The 22,733-nt window shown below is 36.1% G+C and overlaps 1 protein-coding gene across 4 annotated transcripts in view; it reads left to right on the forward strand.

Annotated features, from left to right (window-relative positions):
* LOC107088352 (ATP-dependent 6-phosphofructokinase, platelet type-like) overlaps positions 1 to 22,733 on the forward strand; it is a 49,176-nt gene that overhangs the window by 17,362 nt on the left and 9,081 nt on the right. The window contains exons 4-17 of one of the 4 annotated variants that reach the window (XM_015380468.1): positions 1,187 to 1,376; positions 1,458 to 1,623; positions 1,764 to 1,808; positions 2,046 to 2,154; positions 3,651 to 3,746; positions 4,658 to 4,750; positions 4,838 to 4,963; positions 6,455 to 6,519; positions 8,644 to 8,713; positions 11,571 to 11,717; positions 13,950 to 14,020; positions 14,317 to 14,404; positions 16,160 to 16,312; positions 21,999 to 22,163. In XM_015380468.1, the coding sequence (XP_015235954.1) occupies positions 1,187 to 1,376; positions 1,458 to 1,623; positions 1,764 to 1,808; positions 2,046 to 2,154; positions 3,651 to 3,746; positions 4,658 to 4,750; positions 4,838 to 4,963; positions 6,455 to 6,519; positions 8,644 to 8,713; positions 11,571 to 11,717; positions 13,950 to 14,020; positions 14,317 to 14,404; positions 16,160 to 16,312; positions 21,999 to 22,163 (1,584 nt within the window). Of the gene's footprint in view, positions 1 to 1,186; positions 1,377 to 1,457; positions 1,624 to 1,763; positions 1,809 to 2,045; positions 2,155 to 3,650; positions 3,747 to 4,018; positions 4,115 to 4,657; positions 4,751 to 4,837; positions 4,964 to 6,454; positions 6,520 to 8,643; positions 8,714 to 11,570; positions 11,718 to 13,949; positions 14,021 to 14,316; positions 14,405 to 16,159; positions 16,313 to 20,299; positions 20,453 to 21,998; positions 22,164 to 22,733 lie in introns of all 4 variants that reach the window. The other 3 variants (XM_015380470.1, XM_015380469.1, XM_015380471.1) reach the window with 3 other exon arrangements.

Raw genomic sequence — 22,733 nt, forward strand, 5'->3', positions numbered from 1 at the left:
TGTGCACAAATAAGGATTAGTTGTATTAACCATACATGGAAACAGAGTTTTATGGGGCCCCCAGAACTTGGGGCCCTAGGCAACTGCCGATTCAGATACCATTCACCCCATGTTATGCAGGGGGGAACTGTATCTGACGGGGTTTATAGGCCTGTCAGATGGTGTTTCCCCCCTGATGTCATTTAGGTTGAGTTGCAATAAATGCAAAACTCTCTGCAGGTACTTGTCTTTGTCGTCCACTCTATTCAGATGGCTTTTGAAACACACGGTGACAAGGTGGGGGCCGGGTGGTGAGGGTTACGGGGGCGAGAAATGCAAAAGCAACGCAATAGTTACTTTTACTAGTAACTAGTTACCTTTTATTGTGGAGTAACTCCGTTACGTTTTGGGAGAAATAACTAGTAACTATAACTAATTACTTTTTCAAAGTAACATGCCCAACACTGCTGACCTATAAAAAAATTCAACACATTGAATTTGACAGAAACATTCTATTCACTTGGCTAGAACTTGAAGAATGTAGCAAGACATTTATGAAGCAACTCCGGTGGGACTTGAACCAACAACTTATGAATTGCTTTGCATTTCTAGAAGTCAAATGCACTATCCATTGCACCACAGAGCAATGTGCTACAAGGTTGTCACAGGGACAGATTTCTGTCATTCCATGGCCTATAATTCATCCTAGACTTTTTATTGTTGCTATTTGTTATCAGTTAATCAGGTTATGGTAGAATGTGATGGATTTGAAGCTGAGAAAGTTCAACCAATCCTGCAAGGCTCTAATGGTATACTGAATCTAAAGTTTTTCATTATAAACAGATTAAATGTGCCTTGAGTTTCTGGCGGCTAGCCAGATGAGTACTAAATAGAAGTTGCTAGGTTTAGGTGTTTACTTTTGAAAATATATAATAGGTGTCAGGTTATAAAATGCCCATCAGTTTGTCAACAAAAAGTTTATTGTATCTGCAAGAGTTTTTGAGTTGCTGCTTGCTATTGGTCAAAAAGGCTACAGTAGAATATGAGCAAAACAGGTTGAGAAAGCTCAATGAACCTTACAATATAGTAGTGTTAGATTAAATTAGAAGTTTTGCATTAAACAGATTATATAGATATATTGTTTTTTATGATTGTTTTATACATATTCTTATATAATGTCATGTTGCCTATTTGTTTCTTCCTTTAGGGTGGCACCGTCATTGGAAGTGCGCGTTGTAAAGAGTTTCGGACCCATGAGGGACGCTTAAAAGCAGCTCATAATCTCGTTCAGCGTGGAATCACTTATCTATGTGTGATCGGCGGAGATGGCAGCTTGACCGGAGCCAACCTGTTTAGAGAAGAGTGGAGTGGCCTTTTGAATGAACTGATTGAGCAAGGTGATTGTCCACTCTATCCATTTATTTATTTATTGTTTCCATACCTCATATGTTTCATCAATTTCTATCTTTTTTATCCAGGGCTAATAGATGAAGAGGCAGCCAAAAGTAATTCTGAGCTTCACATTGTCGGGATGGTGGGATCTATCGACAATGACTTTTGTGGTACAGACATGACTATTGGCACTGACTCGGCCTTGCATAGGATCATTGAGGTGGTGGATGCCATCATGACTACAGCTCAGAGGTAAACATATCCTTTTGTGGTAAAAAATAAAGCCGAAATCTTTGCATTTACAAGATTACATTATATTGTTTAGGTCAATTAGAACAAATTCCAAATGATGAGACCTTTCTGTTATTTTTTAATTTCTGCTATTTTTTCAGTCACCAGAGGACATTTGTGCTGGAAGTTATGGGCAGACACTGCGGGTAAATATTTCTTTCAAAAAACATAAATAATTGCCTTATGCAATACTCAGACTAATAATAAAAAGGATTCCTAATGTTGCAAGCTTTGAACCTATTTTTTTGTATCAAGGTTATTCTAAGACATATAATGACATATGAAGTCCATCCTGTGATCAATATACACTACTTAATATTTAATATTGAATTCCATTGACAATTTTACATTAAAACAATGTGAATGTTTATGTCTGTGTTCAGATATCTTGCCTTAGTCAGTGCCCTTGCATGTGGAGCAGATTGGGTTTTTATTCCAGAGATGCCTCCAGAAGATGGCTGGGAGGAAAACATGTGTCAAAAACTTTCTGAGGTATCCCCCATGCTTTTTTTTTCTTTTGAAAAGGCTAATGTTTAAAAAAAAGTTTTTTTAAATATGTAAATACACAGCACTTTTATACGACAGGAAATTCAAGATAAATATAAAGAAAATTATAATTTCTGTTTTCTCCAAGTTTCTATAGTTATTATAAATTGGATTTCAAAAGGAACCACCTCTTTTACAATCTGATAATGAGGTCATGGTCTATAAATATTTATTGATTTTTATCTACTATTTCGAGAGGATAAATAGCACAACAAGCAAGACTACTGAGCTTTACTTGTTAGTAAGCCTTGTGGAATGCTAGAGGACTCATTATTAGGAGAACAAAGCTTGGCATATTCACAAGCACAAGTGATTACATGTTTCCAAATCATATTCGAGAGAGTGAGTGAAAACCCCCAAGGAACAAAGTCTGTTGAACAAAGAGCAAGCCTCTTGATCACACATTAAAACTTGATAGCTCTCTAAGAAGAATGAACTTAATAAAGGCTGTTTAAGATTGTTGTTGGTAATGAAAATATCAATCAGATGTTAAGTCCATGATTTAGAATTTCACAATGTTTATTGAAAGATCCCTAAAATCACTGCTTTGGTGGGATTTAAAATGTACTACTTATGAATGAAATTATGTTAGGTCACTATAACGCAAAGATGCAAACTTTACCACAGAGTCCATTAGTCGTTTTATATGAAATATGACCCACAGGTCAGTGATTTAAAAGAGGTTTTAACTTCATTTTTTATCAGTCATTTCAATATGGAACACTGCAGTTTTTTGTCTAGTTTAGTCTACTTTTTATTAGAATATAGGGATGATCATTTTAGGGAGACACTGAGATTGGAATCAAGGCCAAATGGGCCAACTAGTGCTACAGAAACATGTTTATAACATAAAACATGTAGCTTTCATTAAACATGTTTCAACAGATTTCTTCCCCCAGATCATCTTAAATGAATGCAAGATTTTGAGTCATGTGTGTGGCAACCTAGTGGTTACGGCATAGAGCTTGGAATCCTGAGGTTTTGAGTTTGAACCCCACTCCAGCAGATTGGGTCTCTGAGCAAGACCCTAAATCCCCAATTGCTCCCTGGGCGCCCCACGGTGGCAGCCCACTGCTCAACAAGGGGATGGGTTAAATGCAGAGGTAAATTTCTCTAATGTGAGATGAATAAAGTTCAGTTATTAGAACAAATTGTTCTACAGAACCAGTCTGTGTTGTACTATTTGCCTTTATGCATGATAGTTAAACTACGCATCTGTTATGCTTCTAAGTATAGATCTGGGAGCAATGGTTTCATTTCATCTCTTGAAGAAAGAGAAAAAACTTGTTCAATTCTGAAATTGCATACAATAAATATTACATGTTAAAAAAAAAATATATATATATATATAATTTAAACTGGGTAGTTTGATTTTTTTTTTTTTTACATTGGTGCTATTATAATTTTTCTGTATATTTAATTTTGCATTTGCTACCATTTAGAGTCGATCTCGGGGTTCCAGGTTGAACATTATAATAGTTGCTGAAGGAGCCATTGACAGACAAGGACAACACATTACCTCTGATTTAGTGAAGCATGTGAGTAAAGCTCAGTCTTTGACTGATGCAGAGGGGAACCATAAGCTGGAGAACCTGGTGGAAATTTATGGTTCTCAAACAATAAACATCAAACAATTTCAGTCCACACGGGATGCTTATCACACTTTCACAAAATCTGACAAATTACCGATGTCAGCTGTCAAAGAACCGTTTTTTTCCTGACATCATCCTCCACTGTTCAGTCCAGCTTGTGGCACTGCAAAACGTTTTCTGTCATGTTTTCAAATGTTGTGATTTTTATATTTCTCTAGAACCGTGCTGATAAGAAAAGGCTGAACATTATTATTGTAGCCGAGGGTGCCATTGATAGCCACAACAAGGCAATAACCCCCGACTATATCAAGGATGTAAGTATGGTCGGGAAGCCTCGTCTCCTTGATGGATGCTCCAATTCTCCCTCATAAGCATGGGTTTTTCTTCTTGTCATGGTGATGGTTTCCCCAAATTGGAAACGTGCCACATTTTATGCTTCACATGTGGTAATTTCTGAGAAAACGTGCACGTTTTATTACATTTTTCTTATTTTCATTATACTTTTTTTCTGTTCTCACGTTTCCTTGTTTCAGCCCTACCGTCGCTCTTAGGTTGACCTTGCATGTGCATTATTTAGCACACATCAACATGACAGGGGATGTTTTGCATGATTTCTCCTCTGTTATTTTATTTTATTCTTGGTCCTTGGTACTTTTTTTGTTTTTATATTTTTTTTTTCATTTCCCGAAGTTATAAAATTTTACAAAGTATAGACTAAGAAAATGTTTAGAACTCCGAATGAGAGCGCAATGAATGTTTACGTTGGAACATGTGATACATTCTTTAGATTTAAGTATTTTATACCATTTTACTCACAATTTATATATTCTCTTAATATATTATGTCTCTATAAATAGCTGGTAGTGAGCCAGCTTGGTTTTGACACCAGGGTCACTATCTTGGGCCATGTTCAGAGAGGGGGAACTCCATCTGCCTTTGACAGGATTTTGGTAAGTCAAATACACAAGGCTATTTTTTTACTTTTGGGAAGATGGATTGGTATATGAGGCAAAATCACTCTTAAAATTGATTTACAGGCTAGCCGTATGGGCGTTGAGGCAGTTTTGGCATTGCTGGAGGCGTCTACAGACACCCCTGCTTGTGTTGTGTCACTAGTTGGGAACCAGGCTGTTCGACTGCCACTTATGGAGTGTGTTCAGATGGTAAGTTTGCTTGTGCATGTGGACACAGAGGGTATGCAGAGTTGGCTGGTGGTCCCCATGTTTATGGCTGTTCACTCAGAAGGCTCAATGTGCTTTTCAAAGAACTAGAGAGAGGAAGAAGTCTAAACAGGATAGTGAAGGCATTTCAACTGCTGAATTATGTAAGGTTTAACCAACCGTGTTGCTTGATTGTGTGATATAATGATATCAGACAATATGTGTAAACAGCTGACTGAGAAGTGCAGCATCACATCTATTTCGTAATTAACACATATGAGACAGGTTGCAATGCAATGAGGCAAGGCAATAACACACATATCACTGAGCTTCAGACAACAGTAGTTCCTTTAAAAGTCATAACATTATAATAGAACTGAACTGAGACCTTGTTCTGTAGTAGACGTGTGTCACTCTTCAGAATGGAACACGCAGTATTAGCACTCCATATGTATTTATAGATCCTGCTGAGTTCCAATCTACACCTCTTTTGTTTTTTGCAATGCCATTCTTATATTTGAAACCTCACACTTGCACAGAACATGTACAGAACAACGTGAATGATAATGAAAGGCAAAAGGCAGCATCAAAGGAGGTTTATTAATGTGTTGTGAAAGAGCCTAGGATGTGTATTAAAAGAAGTAGTTGATTTAATTACACTAAATTTCTGTTGGTTAATTGCAAAAGAAATATAAATAGTTGCAACATTATTATGAGTCAGAAAAAACAATGGCCGTTTCTCAATTCACAAGAATATGGTGCTTGATGGGACAGCTGTCAATCTTGATGAACAAGAGAATGGACAAGTCTGCTCTGATGCAAGCTTGGTAAAGAGGGTGGGGAGGAGAACAACATCCAGGGACTTTTTCTGTTCTTGGTCTTGTGTTTTTGTGAATGGGAACAGTACTAGGACTGAGGCAAATGACATTTCACAAGCACACGGGCACATGAGAATGCCCAAATACACATATTGAGAAACGGCCAATATATATATTAAAAAACAAAACAGATAAACTCTAAACTTGTTATTAGGTCAACAGAATAATAGAGAGCTCATACAGTTATTCTCAATAAGAGCTTAACTAGCATCTACTGCATATCTAGAGGGGAAAGACGGGGTGAAGACAAGGCCAAGGACATCATCTATAGGAGAACATGAAGCTGTTAGCAGCAGTAGGCTATCTAATAACCGCCCTTAGGAAAGTGTCACAGGTAAATGGAAATCCTGGTCAGAATTACCTTCTAAGAAGAGAAAAAAAACAGACAGAGCATAAAGTCAATTTTCTTTCATAACAGTAGTTAATACAAAATTGTAGAGTAGTCCAAGAATGTGCCAGAAAGAGGGAAAAGAGTATATGTCCTTCCAGCAGCACAAGCCTGTGGAGCATAAGAAATAGCCTGAAATACCCTAAGCAAGTTTACACACAAAAGTCCAACTAGATGCTGAATGCATTTGTTTTTTGCTTAAACAGCAATTTTTTGTTTTGTCACCAGACTCAAGAGGTACAGAAAGCCATGGATGAGAAGAAATTTGATGAGGCAGTGAGACTCCGTGGGAGGTAGGTTGGATAGAAATTTTGCATCTAATAAATATCAGACCAATGGAATACTTTTATTATTTAAGATGATATGAAAAATCAATCTTCGCCTTCATTAAAAAAAAGTCTTAGAAAATTGAATTTGTTTTGTGCCACAATAGCCATGTAAAAAAAGCTAATCTAGCTATGTCAATTCCAACTGTTAGGCCTAAATTACAGAGGTTGGTGTTGGGAAAAAATAAAACTAGATATTAGACCCTCCCCACTCTTCCCTGTAGCTGTCATTCGGCAAAGGCAGGGAAGATTTTCAAAGCTGATGGAAATATAGACAGACTTGAGTGCAGCTTTTAGTAGCCATATAAAACTCAGGACTGGGGCGAGGTTCACCTCCAATCATGAAAATGGTGCTTAAAATGTAAAACCAGAGTTGTAATGGAATGGCTTAGATTAGGGTTTACTGATCTGTGTAAATAGGGTATTCAAAAGGACCAGGCATTGTTGCCAACAAATGTATGGCAACCTTTTTTAAGCATATCGTACATCCCAGGTTGCTCCAGAACTGCACATCCACCCACATAAAATATTTAGAAATCCTCTCTAATGAACAGGTGGAAGCAGAACTGTCGAGCATGCAGGAAAGTTTAGGGTGTCAACTGTGATTGACAGTGAAACACCTGCACACATCACAATCATGATGATTATCATTTTGCAATGGAGAGGTCAGGACACTCTCCATCTTCTTTACATGAGATATCGAAAATGCGGGAAAGAGAGGAAAGTTTTTTTGGAGGAATCCAGCACCCTTGAACTGTACTGGTTTGAGCCACTGGTTTGGAGATTCTGTGTGGCTGTTTCCTCTCCACATACAGTGTTTCTTGTGGGGATCTTCAATAATTTCCCAAACCAAACACTCTTGATAAACAAGAATATATACTGTTATTACCCAATGTTACAACAATAATCCAAAAGGTTTGTTTTAGATCAGAATGCCTGGACACTTCCTTTTGTCCAACTGTGATGCATTTTTTTATTTTTTTTACTTATTTTCAAAATTACTATTATTCTTTTTATAGCTTTTAGGTCAGATGAGTGACTGAGACAGGACCAATGTCATATTAGACTGGGCAAATTACACAGACTTGTTTTTACCAATTTTAATGCGTTTACTATTTATTGTTAACCTTAAAAATGGCGAGGACTTTGATTTATTTTAATTTCCCATTACATTTTTTTTTTTTTCTTTTATTGTCATTGAGTCAATAAGTGACAACAAGTATTGTCAATAAGTGAACCATAACTGCCTATGGTGGAGCTGCTGACATCAGTTCTTCTAAATCAGAGTTTTGGTTCATTAAACTTACAGTTATATACACAAAAGCAAGATTTCATCCAATGTGCCGTGAATGTTCAAAATAAGACCTTTGACATATAGACTGCCCTACACATCTACACATCTATTTCTTTAAAAAAAAAAAGTTCAGCACTAAGTCGGTCCAATTCAGTTAATTTATATAACACCAATTAACAACACATATCATCCCAAGGAACTTTATAGAGACAGTTCAACCAGATCATGCAGTCAGATGGGTGCAAAGTTTTCTATCAAAGGAAAACCAGCTGATTGCATCGACTCCTTGACTCAAAAGCAATCCCTCACACCAAGCAAGCTTGTGGCAATAGTGGAGAGGGAAAAATTTCCTTTCAACAGGAAGAAACCTCCAGCAGAACCAGGCTCAGTGTGAGCGGCCATCTGTCGAGTCTGGCTGGGGTTCAAGGAGACAGAAGCAGACATATAGAAAGAAGCAGAGACACAACTAACTGTCCACCGGCTAAACATGCGGCCCCGGCCAGGAAACACACAGCCAGGCAGACAAGTGGTGCTTGAAAATTATGTAAAAAGAAAAAAATGGACATTACTATTTGCTCATCTACTATACCATCTTGATAAAATAACACAAAGCTTTGGACTGTAAAGTGAGCAAATGTAAAAAAAATAAAAGGTCAAGCAGTTTGAATACTTTGCCAAGACAATATGTACATTTTGTCTTTGTTTTTTGCTTGTTATATGACTAGAAACTTACTACAATTTTTCAAACTAGAAATCATTGCCATTATCTAAAAGCTTTAACTCTTTTCAATCTGCAGGAGCTTTGAACATAATCTGACCACCTACAGACTGCTTTCTTCTCAGACTGCCCGCACGGATCTCCCAAATGTAAGAACCGCTGCAAATAACCAAAAAAAATCCACATTACAAACCTTCCAGAAAGTCGTTATTTTAATTATCGTAATGCATCTTTTTCAACAGCTGCTCAGAGATTTGTACATTAGCATAAGGTACCTCCTAATCAGGTGCATCCTGGGTGCTGCAGTCTTTTTTTGACACTAACAAAGTCTCTGTTTTTCTGTGACTGACTTGAGGGAGAGGAAGAGCAGGAGGCAGGGGATGGAGAGCAAACTCATGTATGTAATGTCTCTGCTTCTGGAGCTTCTACAGGGGTAGCTAGTTCCTGCCTTCCTGCCATTAGTTTCTAGGGAGTTTGCTTGGATAGCTGCTAAACTGTTGGCAAAATTTGTTTGCTGTTTATTTGCATTAAGAAAAATATCTTCAACATCCAAAGGTGGAGAGTATTTTAATCAGTTACAGTAACTTAAGTAACTTTTTTTGCAAAATTATAATTTTAAGAATAGTTTAACTTCCTCATTACTTTTTTTTTAATGAAAAGTAATCGAGACAAAGAAATACAGTTAATGTTTATGTCAATATGGGTGTTCTCTTTTGTATGCAAGCTTTCTTGAACCTGCCATAACATGTGGAGGTCAAGCTTATATATAGTAAGTAGTAAATATTTTCACTGACAAAATGGAAAGATTGTTTGGAAAAGTGCTCCTTCTGGCTGGAGTTTTTTTCTAATTGTTACATTATTTGTTTATTTTAAATTTTTTACTATAGTTTTTAAAAACTGTCTTAATTACATAATTCTCAATGTTAAATGTTATAATCAGTTACTCAGTATGTGAGTAGCCTTTCTATCAAATACTCTTTTTACCTTTACTTTAGTAATTTTTGGATGGTTAATTTGACTCTTAATTGATTAAGATTATGATGAAGTAGTTTTACTCTTACATGAGTAAAATGTTTGGATACCCCACCCACCTCTGTCAACATCATATTTAACATACTATATTCATACTATATTGACTAGTGCTGCGCGATATGGCTAAAAAATGTATCATGATATAACCTCTTGAAACAGGATGATATTGATACATATTTGTAATTGTTTTTTTTTACCTGTTTGAATAAAGGACTAGAAGTGAGCAGGAAAAAATAAAATTAAACCCTATTTCAGGGAAACCTGGGAGCCGTACCGCCAACCTTGCTTTGGCTAAATCCTTTCCACTAAAATGCCGTTGGCTCTGGATTAGAGTACATTTTCTATATTAAACGTTCTATTGGCCATATTTTCTGCTGATATTGATCAAGTGTATATCCTTATACATATTGTCAGTGTTATATTGCCCAGCCCTAATACTTATATGGTAAAAAGAGTAACATAAGCGTCAGTGCTCACAACATTTGATTCTGTCTATCATTGCTTTTTTTATGGCTTGGTGCAGGGGTGCAAAGTTTTAACGAGATACATTGGGACTTACAGTAAGCTTAGACACAAGCCTCTATACTGACTAATCAGCTTCAGGGGTCTTAAAAAAAAGTTTCCTTCAACTAAAGATTGAGTATGTGGAGACAGAGTCTAGGAACATTATTCATTGCTGACAACCTTTAGGTTTAATATACACTTACAGCTTTGAAATGCATGATTTACCTTCAGGTTTTCTTCTGATTACAGTCTTTTCATTGCCACAACCAGACAACAGAAGGAAACATGTTTATACATGTTTTAATAAGGTTACCTGAAATCACAGATTACAATGAAACAATGTCTAACTCCAACTTTGACTTTGGTCCTTCAATCAGGGAGCAGGTAGCAGTTGAAATTGCTCATAATTAAGCAATAGTTGCTTTATAATAAAGTGTTAGGAGACAGTATGCTCCTAATTTGCACAAAAAGTGCAACAAAATAGTTGGTGATTGTTATTACAATTACAAACATCGACAGCATTCACAGGTGTCTGATTGGGTTACCTTGATCTGCCATGATATAAAGATAGATGCAAAATCACCTACCTTCAAATAAAAAATGCTGAATATTACATTTCTTCAATAATGTAAAAGATAATTTTAATTAATAAAGAACACTTTATACCATTGTTTGTAATAAAAAATAAAAATGAGTAGTAGTTAAATTAAATTCTGCATATTCAGAAAATGAATTTACATAAAACTGGAAGGAGTTCAGGAAATGCAGTGTACTTTACAATAATTTTTGATTATGTTCCGCTCCGTCAACATTTATGACAAGATATGCATCTTTAACCAGTATTTATCTTAAAATGTAATCTTTAATTTTTGTTGAATAAAATATTTTATATTTTATATATTTTACGCATCCCTACAGGCAATGTCCATGCTTGTTGACTGAAATTGACATTAGCATGCCTGCAGTTCCCATTTTCTGGCACCTTCAAGCTATGGCTGTATCTAATTTCACCATTTTCTACTAAGGACAAAATATTATATTATTTGAAAGTGAATGATGTGTTTCAGTGTATAAATCAATCTTAAAATGTTGACAGTTATTGATTAAGTTTTTTGTTAAAGCCAAAGGTTAGTAATTTGTCAAAACAACCCTATATTTTCTGTGGTTGTTAGGAGAAAACAAAGGGGACTGCTTCTCTGCGTCTTTAGAAGCATGTAGCTTCTTGCATGTAAGAGTTTCATAGCAGGACTTATTTCATTTCCTCAAAGGTTTTAATGCTGGGGTTCATATATGCAATGCTTAAGCACTTAATGGGAAAATCATGCATTAAGTGTAGCAAAAAATGTGCCAGATCTCGGTTTTACAGCCTAAGCATTTGCCAAGCACCCAATCTGCTTCATCTGCTGCATATTTAGCACCTTTCAGGGCTACGTATCTTTGTGTGAAATATGTGCCCTCCATCATCCTCAGAGCACCTTTAACGTGGCGGTGATGAACGTCGGTGCTCCGGCTGCTGGTATGAATGCTGCGGTGCGTTCTGCCGTGAGAGTGGGGATTACAGAAGGCCACAAAATGTTTGCTGTCAACGATGGCTTTGAGGGATTCTACAAGGGACAAGTAAGTCTCCACAAAAAAAGAAAAACATAGCAGCATAAAAATAGGCTACACCATTGACCAAATCATGCTTTATATATATATATATATATATATATATATATATATATATATATATATATATATATATGAATTTCTCCAACCTAAAAAGGCTATTAAGCTTGAGGACTCGGCCAGTGTTGTTTTGAAATGTAATAGAGCTTAGAAAAGATAACATTTCTAAAATTCTTAATAACAAGTAATATAAACTGCTGTGGCATTGGGTCTGGTTAACTTTCTCAGTCATCCAGGTCATAGTCATTCCAAAAACGTTAAAAAACAATCCACTTTGTTTCCACATTTGAAGACATTTCCTATCTCTTTCAGGAAGCTTTTTAAATTCAAAATATCAGAATTAGCATTGAGTTCGAGGCTTTATAGAGGGGCTTAGAAAACCTGCGAATTGGACTGGAAGAGGGGTCCGCCCCTTAGGAATGGGGAGTCTTGTGGGTTCTTTGTTAGCCTGCAATACCTGATACTGGTCTATGCCTCTGAAAGGAGCAAAAGCTTCCTGGATGGAAAGTGAATTACCTTCAAACTTGATAAAAAGTTCAGTGGATTGTTTTTTTTTCTTCCTTTTTTAGAATGACATATTTAGAGTGACTATTACATCATCACTAAAAATAAAAATCACTTCTTTTATACTATAGAGTTTAGAGTCACAGGATAACCCTGAACAGAGCCAGTAACCTGTCTTCTGTTTGAAATTGTTAAAGAAACTTTTTAAAGGAATTGTCTTCATGGATTTTTTTTTTTTACCTCCTTTTCTTTTAAGTTTATATGTTAAGGATTTTGAAGATAAATATCCTATAAATCTGCTTAGGTCACATAGTGATGGCTTTTAAAAATTCTCAAGCTACAGAAAACTAAAAAGTTTTGGAAAATGGTTCCATAGGTGCATGAATTGTTCTTGAATCTACTTAAAAATCTACCTCACAGCCTCACTATCTTTCATTTTGTCATTCATAATCACCTTTTAAGGAGAATATTATGTTATTCTAAATTCAAGCAAATTAAGGATTTTGTAGAACATCAACTCCTGTCACATATTTGAGTATGAGTGGTGCTTTGATATGTTCCAGCTCTGAGTAGTGCTTGAATTCTGACATCAATTGTGTGCAGTTAACAGTATTCTACTATATCATCACATTGCTTTTTTCAATTGTCAATTTGTCAGATAGTTATAGGTTCAGCTTATCAGACAGTAAGTGTTACTATTATTTTCACTTGATTCCTACCAAGTAAAGCACTTATTGTCTTTCCCAGGGCAGTAACTAATCTGCGTAAATTTGTGAGCTGACAAAATTAAACTTTGTGTTGCCTGTTTGGCTCACATTAAACCAATGAATGGAAAAATGGCCAACTTGCATTTCTTTTTTTTAATGTGATATTTAAAAAGTTTGCAAAACAGTTACATTAAAATTGGATGGAAACCAGTCTTCAAGTCAAAATAGATCACTATGTAGTTAATGGGTTTATATCAGCATTATAGAGCATGTTTTTTAGTATGACTAATTAAACATTTGTTTCTTTAAAAAAAACAACAGAGGAGTTTTTAGTACCCAACTATAAAATTCACTCAACATGAAGCATTTCTAGGTATCCTGATAAAGGAAATTGGCTAAATGCACAGTCATTTACTCTCTCCTTTGAGCTCTAATGACTATACTGACAACAAGAGCCTCCTGTAAACACTTCTGCTTCCTGTAGACCAATTACTGAACTTCCCCCAGCAGCAGTGCCATTCATGCAAAGAACCGTTCTCCCACATGCCCTGCTGACCACACAAACACTTGTTTACACACACGTACGCATTTAGTGACTGAATGTTCCGGCAAAGCCACAGTGACCTGTTTATACTCTCAGAGGTGGTTTGTGAGAAAGGATAATTGGACATGTTTGAAAAGTGAAGAAGTAATCCTTGAGCAAAAGCCTTTATAAGTAGGACACAGACTCATTTGGAGAACAGCTTATTAGGTAAAATGCCGCCTTCATTGATACTAGATAAAAAGAGGGAGGGGCAGAAAAATGAGCCACACTCTAATTCTGCTGCTATGAAATACCCAAGATTAAAAGTGTTTATTTTTAGAAACTTTAATCTAAATGTTTATGTTAAAAGGATTCTTGTATTGCAATAATTACAAAGTAAGTCAATGTCAATCAATCCATTTTCAAACTTATTGTCATTATTTTCAGATCAAGGAGATCAAATGGGGTGATGTTGGTGGTTGGACTGGCCAAGGAGGGTCTCTGCTGGGGACAAAAAGGTGAGAGCAAATATTTTGACTTTATTTAACTTTAATTGTAATAAGGCAAAAATAATTATAACCTTAATATGAAACAGATATGAAGAAAAACACAGTTGTCAGTTAACTCACTTAATGAGGGACAAGCATTACCATTACTGATGATAACTGATGATGTCATTATATTTAATTTGATCCATTTTAGTGCATATATGTTGCCTCTTTGATAGATTTATTAAGCTTTATTTATTAGTCTTATTTCCTAGAAAACTTAATGCCAAAATGAAGTTAAAAACAAAATCATCCTTCCACTACAGGACTCTTCCAGCAGAGCATTTGGATAAAATTGCAGAGCAGATGAGGATCCATAGCATTAATGCTTTACTTGTTATAGGAGGATTTGAGGTATGTTGCTTTTTTTATTTATTAGAGAACGTAAACCTGGTAACTTGATCATAACTGTGCTTTTTAGATGATTATTGTAAAGCATTATAAACATATGTGTTAATAATTTGTTTTGAAATCTTTCTGATTTTTTATTCTCACTTTCCAGTAAGCTTGTTATGATTTTTTCCTTTTTTTTTGCTCTATTCATTAACCACATTGAACCCTATTATCAAACAGTATAGAAGCTCTCCTTAACAGTACTTTACAGTTGATCTAAAAACGTACACATCCCCATTAAAATGCCAGACAAGTGACATATAAATATTAGACTTTCATAAAATGTTTTCCAATTTTTTTCTATATTAAAGATTACTTAAATTTGATAAAACCCATGTAGAAAAGACTGAAAATTATTGAGATGGAATATGTGGAAACCCAGAGCATAATACTGCCCCCACCATGCTTCAAACCAATTGTTATTTGTAGAATACAAGCAATTTTTAACTATTCAATTCCTGATGCTCATTCAATGCTGGTCTTAACTGTTGTATAAGAACAGCAGTTATAACAATGACTCAAACTGATTTAAATATGCTTAAATACTTACAAGTTGCATAAAATCTATTTTTATACTAATCTTTAACTGTTTAACTTTTTTAGTCTAACAGATATTTTGCTTTAATTATTTTATTTATATAAGTTAATTCTCAGATAGACCAAAAGCCTGGCATTTTAAACGACGGATTGTACGATTTTTAGATCCGCAGGAGATCTCTTCCTTATCTTTGAGGAGTTAACTTTCAGTAGCTCTCTTTTTAACATCCAGCTTGTTACAAACATGTCTTGACTTCTTAACTTTAAGAAAATAACAGTATAGAGGTAATTGTTTCATGCTTAACTTAAAATACAATACTGTTAAGAACATTTGAGAGAAATTTGAGAAATCTGGTGCCCTTTAAATAAACCTCAGAAAATATATATCTTGTGTTCAAATATCTGCACAGTATTGTATGTTTTATTATTGGCCAAGCTGCAATCCTTTCTGTAAAAATGTGCACAGCACTGCCTCTTGTGCCATATTTTATCATTGGTCAAGAAGTAATTGTTTCTCGGTTTCTATTGAAGGATTAATGCAGCTTTTCCAATGAAAGAAAAGTGGATTTTTTTCATCTTTGTTTCTTTTTTTATGCAACAGCATCATCAGCTTCCTTCGCATGTCTGGTGCCTGTTGTGATTGGCTTGGCTCTCTCCCTTTGGCTTCTCCCCCCACTACGCTCATCGCTCATCTACTGAACTTTGTTTTTCCCAAGAGTGCCTGTATTTTTCCCCACTACATTTCTCCCATAAGCAGCCCCATCCTTTCTCATACACCCTCCCTCCCTGTTTGGATATAAGCCAAATTCATCACGAGTTTGAGTCTCCCCATTTGTTCTCCTCTCAATGCTCACATTACACACAATTCAGGTGATATAAGAGCGCCTCAGCATGGTTGATGATAATGAAGACAGTTACTGTCAGTATTCCCTACATTTAGGGTCTATTGATTGTTTTATCCAAAGAATATTTTAATGTTTAATCATACAGTTAAGCAAGTTGAACATCTTCCTTTGGATCTGGTGCTGCATCTGTTTCCCTCTTGGACTTATTCTTACCTAAACATTCATCTATGTCATTACCTCCATTCTGCTCTGTGAATATCTTGGCTTTAAGTCAGACATTTCTACTATCAATCTCATAAACTTACCAATAAGATGCTGGGTCTCCACGCTGCAGGCATACGTTGGATTACTGGAACTCTCATCTGCACGGGACAAATACGCGGAGTTCTGCGTGCCGATGGTTATGATCCCAGCCACAGTCTCCAATAACATACCGGGATCAGATCTCAGCATTGGCTCAGACACAGCTTTGAATGCCATTACTGATGTAAGTTTGACTGGCCTAGAGTGCATGCAGGTGTTTATAGATCTGTCAGTCAGACTCTTTTCTTCCATCACAGTTTGGGACTCTTCTGACTACCAGCTTGCTTCCAACAATTAACGTGTAGAAAGTAAACTTTATTCACATTGTTATATGCTTAAAATCTTGGTTGAAGGCATATAGCCGTCTAATTTAAGATTTTTTTAAATGTAAACCAACTCACTCTTGTTTCATACATTTTTTATAACAAATCAAATTATCCTGTGGTGTAGTGCTTGTTATTGTTTATCAAGTTTAGTTTTTGCTCAGTTTGTTGGTAAATATAGCCTTTCTGTGTATATTTACTATAACAGCGACATGTGACCAGGATTACGTCACTGTGCATGAATACAATTGGTCAACAAGCTGAAGCAATAGAGGCAAGCGAGGGTGGAACTCCGCCGTTGTCCAAAATCAAATAAAAAAAGGTAGAAAAAGATATTTAATATATTTAATTCCAAGACTCTAAAACTCATATTGGCCTAGGAAAATAGTATGACTGTTAGAGTACACTAAAACTGGAGCTAAAGCCCAGGAAGCATTCTGCCGATGCTTCAATATTGATAGACACATGAGTATGTGCCAAAGGTGCTAATGGCAATGCTTTTAAGCCCTATCCTAATGGTTTTTACCAAGGTATTATAGCTCGATTAGAATGGTCTGGACCTATTTAGTAGCTGTATCAATGGCCATCATCTGACTTTCTGATAGTTCGGCTGAATTGCCAGTAAATGGCACCACTTCTGTTTAGGTCAACTCATTGTGCCAGTCGACTGGGTTATATTTAGGATATTAAGACCATCAAATAACCATCATGGCTCTGTATATATATAAAACCTTATTTTATTATATAACCTTATTTTATTATAATCAACTGGATTTCGATTTTTTTTTGCTGTAGACATACAACGTGACTCTGTACCTTAACGGAAAAGAAAAATTCAATCACATTAACATGATTGTGGAAAATTGAAAACCATTTTATCTGATAGACCTTTGGTATAGAAGAGTAGTCATCAAATTTAGTGTTTTGTTTTTTATACCTTAAAGGCTATATGTCATTTACTTAAATGTGTTTTAACATTTTTAATACTGCATTTACTTGAAATGATAACTTTAAAATAACAGCTAAAGTAATAAATGTCCTCAGGTTCATGCAGGGTAGGTCCTTTTATCTTGACTTTAGGTCAAACTTCACTCCCATGCTTCTGTTGGTTAATGTGAATTCTTAATTTGAATTGTGATTGAATCAATTGGCATTAAAATAAATGGACAGATCTAAGTAGATGAGTAACTGAAAGTTTTCCCTTCCTCCTTTTCTTGCAATCAACACAGAGTTACGATGTATGTGTTGTGCCAACAAGTAAAACATGTCCGTATAACGTCCATGCTGGATAAAGAAGTCAAGCAAATGCAATATTTCAAAATAGATGTTTTATTTTTAAACAAGTACTTCGCAAACTTTTTAAATCCCCTTGAGCGTGACTGCTCCGTCAAGTCATTGGGAGAGGTAGAAAGAAAATCCAATGCATGGAAAGAGGGCAGGAACACATTACCATAGCTGAATTGCTGGTTTTGTAAACAGGAATTAAAAAGTTATATAAAGAAAGTCTTGAGCACCTTCTATGGGAATGAAAGCTAAATGAAAACAACTGTAATCCCAACAAAACCTTTTTCAAAAGTACAGGACAGGAAAACCTAAACAGAGGGACACTGAGCCATAAGTACTTTAGGGAAGGGAAGAGAGCATTTTGCTAAAGTTAGTTTTATACTGTAATACTCTCATTGGCCAAATGTTGCAACATCTCAGTTACAGAATTTGAATCCTATACATTGGAGGTCTTCAACAGGGGGTCCGCAACCCCTAGGGGGTCCATGAGATACTGCATGGGGGTCACAAAAGTTTTGATTGATTAGACTTTTTTTTATATTCCCCCCTGCAATTGTTTCCACTAATTGAAATGTCTTTAAATCCACATTAACATGAATTCAACAAACTGTAGTAAACAGATAAATGGAGGCAGAAGATGTCTTTCAGTCATCAATGCACACATTCAGAGACACACAGGAGATCTTTCAAGCTGGGCACCGTTTCATACACAACACCTATCCCATCAACCAGGAATCAGAATCAGAAATACTTTAATAATCTCAGGGAGAAATGACTTTCGCTACATGACTCCATCTGTAATAGAGAGACTATAGGACCAGTTTGATATAACACAATTTCATACAATATATATAATTAGGGGATCCCTGCTCCATCTCGCCATCAGTATGGGGGTCCTTAGCCTGGAAAATGTTGAAGACCCCTGGTTTACATCTTTAGATTTATTGAAACCAAAGTTTTCTGACTGATGATGGATCTTCATAAGAACATCAGAAATGTTTCCTTTGAGCAGACATATGTTGTACCAAGGGATTAACACCTCTAAATATACAGATTTTCATTTTGATTCTGCTAATCAAATAAGGCTGTAAATCAGTAAAATTCTAAAGAAAGTGGAAAAGTCATCGTCAGTTATCCCTTTAGATACATAGAGTTTAAAATGAAACATTATCACTAGTCTGCTCATGTGAGCCTGATAGAAAAATATAAACATACTATCCATCTATATCCATATAAGGCTAGAACATGTCATTTTATCTCACTTTTTAATCGTGTTTGTTCTTCTGGATGAGCTGTAGATTATGTGTGGTTCCAAAATGTTATAAAGGTACATCTCAGAACCAGGAACTAGACTGAGGTTGGTTTACAGGAAGAGATATTAAGCATAAATTATTTACAAGGGCCGCTTATTACTTCTGACCTACCAAATACACTCACACACGCATTGAAGCAGCAAGTGTATTAAAGTTATTTGACTTTAATACAAACTAAAACTCCTCCCTCATTGTTGACTAGTAGCTAAAAATGGCTCATAGCAGATATATTTGGAAAAACATACATGTGGCTGATCTTCCAGTAGCCTTCAACTTTAGGTGCTTGACCTTGACTGACCTTAAGGGGAGAAACAGATTTGCTCTCACATAGAAAAAAAAAGAAAAACAGTGATAGATAAAAGTAGTGCAGTGCACGTTAAGAGAAAAGGAAAAATAAAAGAATAATCTGGATAGTTCTCTAAAAACACTTGAATGAATGCTCTGAAAATGGAGCTAATCTGTCTTAAGTTATTTTACTGCTGCTGGTTTTTGGAAGTGAGCTGGTCTGTAGAGGTCCCATGTAAGTGTCAGAGCATGCAGTGACTTGTTGCATGTTTGTGGCATGCGTCTCAGTGTGTTGCTTGTGTCAGTGAAGTCTGCTGTTTGTGTGTCAGTAAACAGCGAGTCTGCAGCAGTCAGACTCAGTTCTTCCAGGGTGTCTTGATTTCTCCTACAAATGACGCAGAGACAGTAAGTTTCCTCTAGAAGGCACAGATTAGTCAACACCTTTGATTCTTTTGGTTCAAACACTCCTTTCTAGACAGATATAAATGGATTCGGCGCGTTCAGAATCTCCACATTTTCGCATTGGTCTTTATCTAGTTGCGTCAACAGCTTGACTTGTCAGCTGCGATGAGCCCCCCCTACACGCCATTCTGACCCCTCTCCGCCAACGAGAAGCCAAAGCCCCATCCCTGATATCCTGGAGAGAGCCAGCTAAGCAGCACATTCTTTACAGAGCTGAATGGTCACGGTCAGTTACAGTAAAGAGGGCTCCCTTAATTCATGTATCCTTTCTTTTCAATTGTTTTCTAAGGTACCGCTCCCCTTCTCATCTTTATAAAACATGAAGGTGGTTTTGGCAAAGCATGTTTTGCAAACAAAACAGAATTCAGTGTAAACCCATCACAGAAATGAAGGATACAGGATGAGGGAGCCCACAGGGCACCATGAGGCAGTTTGTAAAGACACTTTAAAATGCAGGTATCCCCCCCTAGTGGTCTAACTTAATGTTATGACCACAACCATCAGGCCTTTGAGTCTTTGCTGGAGCTCTACGAGGCGAGGGCCAACTACAAGGAGTTTTGCATCCCCATGTGCATACTGCCTGCCACCATTAGTAACAATGTGCCAGGCACTGACCACAGTCTGGGAGCCGACACGTCACTCAACGCCATTGTGGAGGTAAGAGCCAAAGACAAATATACACCTTATGAGTTGGGGGTGTGACTCCTGAGATTGTTACTAGAATGATCCATCAATTGCAGGTTATAAGATATTATTAAGAGTTTCGCCAAACATTTCTCAAACCAAGGAATTAACGGGGCTTTGGAGAATTCAAACATATTAGAAATGTCTCATTAATAATATCAGAAGCAGTTAGTTGGTTTTGACAGTTATAATGGAATCGACACACTAAAATTGAGGGTCTGGCTCTGACTCACAGCAATCACCTTAAATTTTAAATCAATGAACTACACTGTTCTCATTTATTTGTGCCAGAATGAAAGGGCAGTTAGTTGGAACCTCTCAAATGAGAATTATCATCCTTGTCTTCAGTGCATAAATTTGCCTGAAGGGATTCATACGTTTCTGCCCCGTGTAGACCACTTACCTACAAATTCTTTTCATTAAAGATGCTGCTGAGGTTCAGCACAGTAAAATCAGGCAAATCCGTCATTCCTTCAGACTCCTTTGCATTTCTTACACATAGTTACTTAATAAATATCGTAAAACCACCTTAAAAACACATGCAGGTTCAAAGCAAGAAGAAAAAGACTAAATTAAGATGGTACCATGTCTGCAGAACCACAGGTCAGTACTTATGGAGTAACTGAAGTTAAACCTGTGAGTACAAATGTTTTTTTTTTCAGTTAGACTACTTGCATGTTACGTGTTTGTTTGCGTTTTCTTGATGTGCTGTTTACTGCTGATGCCCATTGTTTATTGGATTGTTGCCTATGTGTTCTACATGTCATTGATAGGGTGATTTTAACCAAAAGGAAGGTTCAGTGAGCACAAAGAATGCAAATACATTTGACAGACCACTGAATTGATCCGATTTGGTTGACTTTACTTGTCTGCTAATAGCAAGATGCACAGGTTGACTTTTAAGGTTCCTACTTTTTTTTTATATAATGTATAGAGATTTTTCCCCAATTTCAGTCCTTGTTATATTAGTGGAATAACTTATTTAAGTGACTAAGTGACTCACATAACTGCAAACTTTATGCAAATTAAGATGAAAATGAAATTTTATGCTATTTTAGATGCTTATTCTTTCCCTGATTTTGATTTCCTTTAAGTGAGATTTTAAATTAATGCTAAAACTGTAATACTAAGCTCCTTTTCATTATTTAACTGCACCAACCTATAGCTCAACCTGTGCATCAGTGTAGCTCAAAATAACCCGCAGAGATTTTATCTACTCTAAAGCAGAGCTGCTGCTCTTTTTTATTTTATCTTTCTGTCTTTTACATTTATTTAATAAAATATTCAATATGTGTCATTCAATTTAAAGGTTTTCTGACTCCAATGGTTTTCTGACTCTAATGGATTTGACAAATGATAATTATCACAAAACCTCATCATGTAATCGACATAGAACCAAGAAGAATCCAGTTTGACTTATTTTAGCTCTGCTTCAAAGTATGTCCTCTGCAGCTGCGTGCCCCAACAGAGACTGAAATGTTCAGATTCCTTAAAACTGCATAACTTTTCTATGAATCAGACATGCGATCGCATCAAGCAATCTGCCAGCGGCACCAAGCGACGGGTCTTCATCATAGAGACAATGGGGGGCTACTGTGGCTATTTGGCCACAGTGGGTGGTCTGGCTGCAGGTGCAGACACCGTCTACATCTACGAGGAGCCGTTTGACATCCGTGACCTCCAGGTCAGATTAATATCTATTCACATACAGTTTTCCTTGTATGTATATTTATTTACATTTCTTTGATACATTGCACTAATGCTTCATGGAAATTTTATATATAGTATTTAAGTTCATATGCACCTTGCTTCTGCTATGGTCACAATGTGTCTGAAGTGTGTGCATGAGCCAGATTAATGCCAAGCATATAAGGAAACCTATTAATAACTTCTGAGCTGCATCATTCATTCCATTACAGACAGATCCCTTTAGAGGATTAGAATGCAGGACTGCCTGTGTTTGTTCTGACCGCCACATCGTGCCAAAAACTGGAGCATCTTTTTTTAACTTTATATTCACTTCGCCTGATAAGACATTAGATTTCAATCTATTAAATTTCACTTTTTTCTTTCAAATTGTCTTATTTGCCAAAACAAGAATCTATGATTATTATATTTGTTGGATACTAAGGTGGATGTTTTGAGGAATATATGAAAAATTAAAGGTTAAATGACATGTTTGTGATATGTATCATTCAATGTTTTAGTTTAAATGATTAAGTTTCTTAGCTGTATTAAAAAAATGCTTTCAAAT

The sequence above is a fragment of the Cyprinodon variegatus genome, unplaced genomic scaffold (assembly GCF_000732505.1).
Source record: "Cyprinodon variegatus isolate N-32 unplaced genomic scaffold, C_variegatus-1.0 Scaffold215, whole genome shotgun sequence".
Lineage (NCBI taxonomy): Eukaryota > Metazoa > Chordata > Actinopteri > Cyprinodontiformes > Cyprinodontidae > Cyprinodon > Cyprinodon variegatus.